This window comes from Nilaparvata lugens, chromosome 1, assembly GCF_014356525.2.
Source record: "Nilaparvata lugens isolate BPH chromosome 1, ASM1435652v1, whole genome shotgun sequence".
Taxonomy (NCBI): domain Eukaryota; kingdom Metazoa; phylum Arthropoda; class Insecta; order Hemiptera; family Delphacidae; genus Nilaparvata; species Nilaparvata lugens.
The window spans coordinates 31014937-31021401 of record NC_052504.1 but is presented as its reverse complement, the minus strand read 5'-3'; the positions used below and the strand labels follow the sequence as shown (position 1 = coordinate 31021401).

The 6465-nt window shown below is 32.6% G+C and overlaps 1 protein-coding gene and 1 non-coding gene across 2 annotated transcripts in view; both read right to left on the bottom strand.

Moving 5' to 3' along the window:
- Positions 1–1586: 1586 nt before the first annotated feature.
- Positions 1587–6465, bottom strand: part of LOC111050983 — a 29249-nt gene continuing 24370 nt past the window's right edge. The window contains exons 10-12 of the mRNA XM_039421723.1: positions 6278–6320; positions 5247–5378; positions 1587–2957 (exon numbers count right to left, since the gene is read on the bottom strand). Of these exons, the coding sequence (XP_039277657.1) occupies positions 2468–2957; positions 5247–5378; positions 6278–6320 (665 nt within the window). The 3' untranslated portion in view covers positions 1587–2467. The remainder of the gene's footprint in view (positions 2958–5246; positions 5379–6277; positions 6321–6465) is intronic.
- LOC120349541 lies at positions 5588–5753 on the bottom strand. Its single transcript, XR_005570381.1, has one exon. It is a non-coding gene; the product is annotated as a U1 spliceosomal RNA (small nuclear RNA).

Below are 6465 nucleotides of genomic sequence, written 5' to 3'. Positions count from 1 at the left end.
TGACCTTGAATAACAGCTGATCGTGTCCGATCTCACAAAAATCATAGAGATAATCTCATAACGACTGTAATAATCTATATAATTATGTATCGTGAATCGCGGTATCATGTCTATAATATATTTTATGAATTACTGTTTCATAATTTAATATTTATTATTGTGTTTTTGATATCAAACAATAGAGTACCATGATATCTCCATAGCCTCAACAATATAATGTTGGCTGCATTGTCCAATGTCAGAAAGGTACGTATCGCAAGTATTTAAAAGTGAAGAATCGAATTTGAAATCAAAGTACAATAATTGTATCAATATTTAAAAGTGAGGTAGAGTAATAATTGTTTCTTTTTTATTATCGAATTCCACTTCTTAATGCAATACAATCAACAATAATAATAGGAAAATACAGCAGTGATTTAAAGTTTAAGGTAAGCCTACTGGTGAAACTCAGCCTTGACTGGAAAATTCCTAGTAATTTTTCTGTAATTCATTATTAAAACTTTTAGATAATTTTTCTTCAATATCAAACCATATAGAGAAAACATTAGGCCCACTCAAGATTGAATCTTCGAATGTTTTCTCTATGATTTAACTATTTTCAGAGCAATATTTTGTTGTGAAAATGCCGGCAAACCGGCTTTAAGTTTGCCGCTATACACTATATTATCGTTACCTGACTTACAGGCCTCTTCGATCAAGAATATGCAATGGCCGAGAGCGTAAAGGCGTAATACCTCAAAGCTCAGTGAATTACAAACATGATCTAGGTTCGAACCTCTCGGTCAGTGACATTTTTTTTTGTCGATGAATTTCGACTTTTATTAGCTATTTTTTATATTAGTTACCGTAATTTAAATTTCAATCAATTTTTTAGATATATTTTGAGACAAAACTGTGAAATATGGAATTATATTAATTTTTTAATCACATTATTTCAAAATAGTAATGAAAATTCTATTCATCCATCTATCCATGAGTATTGCACCAGGCGCAAAGCGCGAGCTATAAAAATTCAAACAATTATTTGAAATATTAATAGTATAAAAATATTGTCACTATTGTAAATTATTAATTAGTAATATTGAAATTAATTGACAGTGAAAGTTGACATAACCAAGATTCAAACTATCAAAATAGGCTGTTTGAGTTTTATTTATTTTTTAATTTCTTATATATTGGGAAGTTTTTTTTTGGTGTGGCAAAAAATAGCGTTCGCACCATGGGCAAAAATGTATTTCCGGCTCTCAATCTTTTCTAGTCCTCGGCCTACGGCCTCGGACTTAAAAACCGATTTCGAGCCGGAAATATCTCATTTTCGGCCCTAGGTGCGAAATATACTATTGTACAACCAACATTTTTTTGACTTCCATTGATAATATTATTGTTCTATCTAATAACTTATTTGAAGAGCTGAAAAGATTTCTTCATTGGAATTAAAACTTATAATAGAGCCTGGATATCCTATTACAGAATTATAGAAACAGTAATTAGTAAAAAATCAGAAAATAGGCCAATCACTGATGAATTTTTTCAAAAAGATGAGGAAACGGAAAGGTATAAGCTAACATAATAATTAAGAGGTAGGCAACATTATTTAATAGATTTATTCAAACATTTCTTGATTACATCGGTGATTAATCACCCGAATAATATTGTTTCTAAATATGAATTAGACAGATAATTTATTAAATAAATTCAGCCAAAAAGTACAGTCTTCGCTTCAATATTATAATGTTGGATTAAAAATTGCGTTTTTACATGCAGTAATATATAGTTAATTCAAATAATATATAGTCAAACATTGAGCCATTCGTTTTTCTTAATAATTAAGCTTCCATAGTAAACTTAAAATTAGATTTAATAAATTCACTTGTTATACAAAGCCCACTATAACCAGTATTTAGCCGGGTTTATGTTTCATGTTATCAATTTATCCTCTACCAACAATCTGATTTGCTTATGCTGCGTTTACACCAAAGTTATTAACTTAATCTTTATAGATTCTATTAAATTGAACATAAATTATCATACACATGATGAAATATTTGTTTGTCAAGTTCCGTTCAATCTAATAGAATTTATAAAGATTGAGCTATTAACATTTTTTTAATAACTTTGGTGTAAACGCAGCTTTACCATAAACAACTATTTTGACTCTATAAACTTGGGCTACTTGGAATGAATTTCTACTCAAAACTAGTACTACTTGAAATGCTACTTTTAGCTTCGAATATCGACCAGATCTTCGCTTGGTTAGGATAGTACAGATATTTATAGTACTTGATATAGTTGGAATAATAGGAAAGTACAGTAATAAGTATACTGTTACTTTTCTAGACAAGCCTTATAAATTATCAAAGTCAATGAAAAATCTATGTCATTACCTAGAAATATATATCAGATGACAAAAACCTTTAAGGCACTATTGGAGTAATCATTAATTCAGCTTCATGGAAGAAATCATTATTTAGTTTGGCATCCATAATACCTTTGGCAAGGATGTATGGTATGAAAGGGATCTCAGTACAAAATTGAAAGTATTTCTATTATAATTGCCCGCAACTAATAGTTTCTTCAGTTTTCTATGTATGCTATCATCAAAATTTATTAGAGCATCATAATTGGGGTCAGAGTTGGCAAGAGGAAATAGATTTTGTGGTAGCCCACTCAACAGTAGGATTTCTATGAATTGGTCATATTTATTGGTTTTACCATTATTTTTAATTAAAAAAACCAAGGGAGCTCCATAGCAAATCACTGGAGCAACAAGTAAAGCTAGTTCTTCAAAATCATTCATATCTGAAGGAACAAAAGTGTAGTCCAATGCATTTGGCTCAAATGAAATCTGATAGAGGCCTTTCTTTGTTACAATCGATGCACTGTGAGTGGATCTGTGGCATTTCTCGGCAAAGTAAGAAAAGATGTCAGCTGCATGCTGGACTTCTTCCGAATCAGTACTGTAAACAGAAAAACAACATAAGCATTTGTCATATGGGACATATATATGAATAATATGTTTATCTCATATTGATCAGGATTTTAGAGTTTTTATTTTCCTTGCCCTATTACCATAGGTAAGGAGAGTATTGCTTTCCGAAAAAAATTAAGGTACCCCAATTTCTAAATTTCTATACGTTTCAAGGTCCCCTGAGTCCAAAAAAGTGGTTTTTGGGTATTGGTCTGTATATGTGCGTCTGTGTACACGATATCTCATCTCCCAATTAACGGAATGACTTGAAAATTTGGAACGTAAGGTCCTTACAATATAAGGATCCGACACGAACAATTTCGATCTAATGCAATTCAAGATGGCGGATAAAATGGCGAAAATGTTGTCAAAAACAGGGGTTTTCGCGATTTTCTCGAAAACGGCTCCAACGATTTTGATCACTTTTATACCTAAAATAGTCATTGATAATTTCTATCAACTGCCACAAATCCCATATCTGTAGAAATTCCAGGAGCTACGCCCCATCTATGCAAAGTTTGATTTTAGATTCCCAATTATCAGGCTTCAGATAGAATTTAAACAAAAAAATCAAGTGGAAAAGATTGAGCATGAAAATCTCTACAATTATTGTTCAGTAACATTTTCACCTAAGTTGAAAATAAGCTTCGAAATTCGAGAAAATGTTATTATTTCAATTGCAAACTGTTGGCAACTGTTGATTCTATTAAATGATTCACTATGAAGAGATAGCAGACCTCGTGTGTCTCCAGCGTTATTGCCCTGTCACCAGCTGGCTCAAATCTTTGAATAGTAGACTTGAGATGCGCGGGAACACTAGTGTCAGGTGATCAATTCTCATAATGGCAAGGGAAGTTGTGTGAGTGCGCCACACCAGATTTTTAAATTAAAAGTTCAATGAACAGTATTTTGCCTTTGAACAATCTTTGTCATCGACAGAAAGATTGTCTATTTAATTTGTTGTCAATATTAACGTTAGCTCCTCTCTGTTTCTAATAACAAACGTGCCGCTTGTGCGACAGATAGAAATATGTACTTGAAATGGCTTTCATGTTTGGCATTGACTGAGTTTATATTAATACCCAAAGTTTAGCTTTTGGGGCAGAGTTCATTCAATAGGACTGTGAGTAAAGTCCGGCTGTTCTTGTGAAAAGGATAGATTTTGCTCTTGTTTTATAATACAGTTTTCCTGTCGCAGTTCGGGCAGTTTATAGAGAATTGTATTATTGAATAAGACGGGATCTGAACCCATTCCACTAGATCAGTTATTTTGATTTTAACTAATAATTAACGTCGCGTTTCAACCAGTGAATGCCAAAGAGGGAAGCCATCTTCAAAGGTAGGTGTTATCCATTTTGAGTTTTCTTTTTTCATAACCACAAAGATTGTATCTTTAGCAGCAAGCAAGTAGTTCCCCCATTAATTTCATTTTAATATTGTTTCCTTATAATAAAGTAATCTTGATTGTTTAAATGTAAATAATATATGTTGAAGATTCATTAAATTATATAGTAGATTGTTCACCTTTTGTTTTATCTTTATAACCACCAAAACATATTACATATACTGTAGTAGTTCTTTTCCCTCCTTACACATTTCGCAATAGAGAACTATTGATGTCTCGCACTGAGACATTGATTACACTGCAGGGTCGATAAAAATATATTAATGCTTATTCTCACAGTAACTTGACAATATCACAAACTACATGCGTTTGCTAAGGACGATATGATGAAACATTTCAATAGAGATAACGAATACATCCAGAAAGTATGTCACTAAGATGGTCATGACTAGCTAGTAGGGTGCTTGGTCTCAAGTTATTGAAATCGAGAACACGTTTTCGATTACAATAGCAGCCAGTCTCTATAACTGTATAAAATAATGTTGATATTCGTATTTATGTTGATATTCGTAATTAGGTTTATTGTAAGTATGTATTGAATAAAAGCTCATGTTAGACAATATTTTGAAGACATACCTGTCGGACGATTCAAGGTGTTACTGAGATAAGACGGAGATTCAAAATTGAGACACCAACTGAGGAATCGAGTAGCATACATTGAGTATTCAAGTAACTCATAGCTGAAAACAATCTGGAAACGTGCACTGCATGCTGAAGTTTCAAATAAACCTTGTGTTCACTATAATTATCCAAATTAGATAGATTAATTCGTAATAAGCTAATTCTTTCTTCACTCCATTACATATAATTGGAAAATGGTTATGAAGGCTGAGTTAATATAAATAATAAATGGATTGATTGTTTTTGACATACCTTTTACGGAAATTGTAAGCAATATTCGATAGAGTTTTGGCACGTTGTAGCAAATCAACTTTCTGCCACTCTTGGGAAGCCTTTGTAGCCTTCTGCTTAACATTGTTTGGGCACACATTGATTCCTGCGTACCTAATAAGCAATGAATTTTGAATTGTTAGTGAATGCAGCCATACAATTAATAACAAAAATATTGGTGATATGGAAACAAACTTTTCAAGTTCGGTAACAAGAATATTATAAAGTGAAAGTAAATCAGTCAACAGAAGTGTTAATTCATCTTCACCGCACAAGGTTTATTGTAAGTATCAGAGTAGCGTGTTATATGTATTAATTTGTTCATTCCGAATTTACAAGATGTATACCGTAATAAAAAAAAATATGTGCGCCCGAGATGCCCACATTTGGGGCATTCGCAGGGGTCAACCAAGTCGCAGAGCAATGACAAGGCCTCGCCCTGGCGGAACCGCCTTCTTGATCACGGTAACCCCCACGCCAGGTAAGTATAATAAAAATTCACTATTTGCTAGCACGCTGAGCTATTTCGTGGGAAGCGCCCGTGGCGGAACGTTTTTAAATTAAATGAGAAAATTAGAACATAATTTGACACGGGGAGGATAAGGATTCCGCATAAAAAACTCCAAATAGCTATCATTGCCTCTTCAACTGTAAAGTAACGGTAATACAGTCTGATCGAAAAGTTGTGCACATCGGATTAATTTGGACAATAATTAATTTGATTTTCTATTTCGATACATCGAATAGTACTTTATTTAGAAGTAGGAATTCAAGAAATTTAAATTATTTATAGTACAAATTAATCCATGATTTGCGTATTGCTGAGCGCGACTTTTCAATCGCACTGGTAAGGAGCTTATTTTATCAATTCCTTATTCCCAAACATTAATTGGCTTGATGGTAGCTTTCAATAAAAATTGGAGAATACATGCATAACCGGAAGTAATGTAGATTTACTTCAAAATCTTAGCATTCCTTATAAATAACATTATTTTTTCTCTTCAATTAATTACCTTTGTCCAGGAGGTTCATTGTGAATCCTTTTGCGATAGGTATCTGGAACAGAGTTATACATACTTTAAAAATAGTTAAATCGGAAACCTTCGGAATCGATTGTTTTAAATCGACAATCACATAGTTTCAACATTGAAAAACAATACAGTAAAGAGCAGCAGAATATGAACAGAATAGCAGTAGGCAG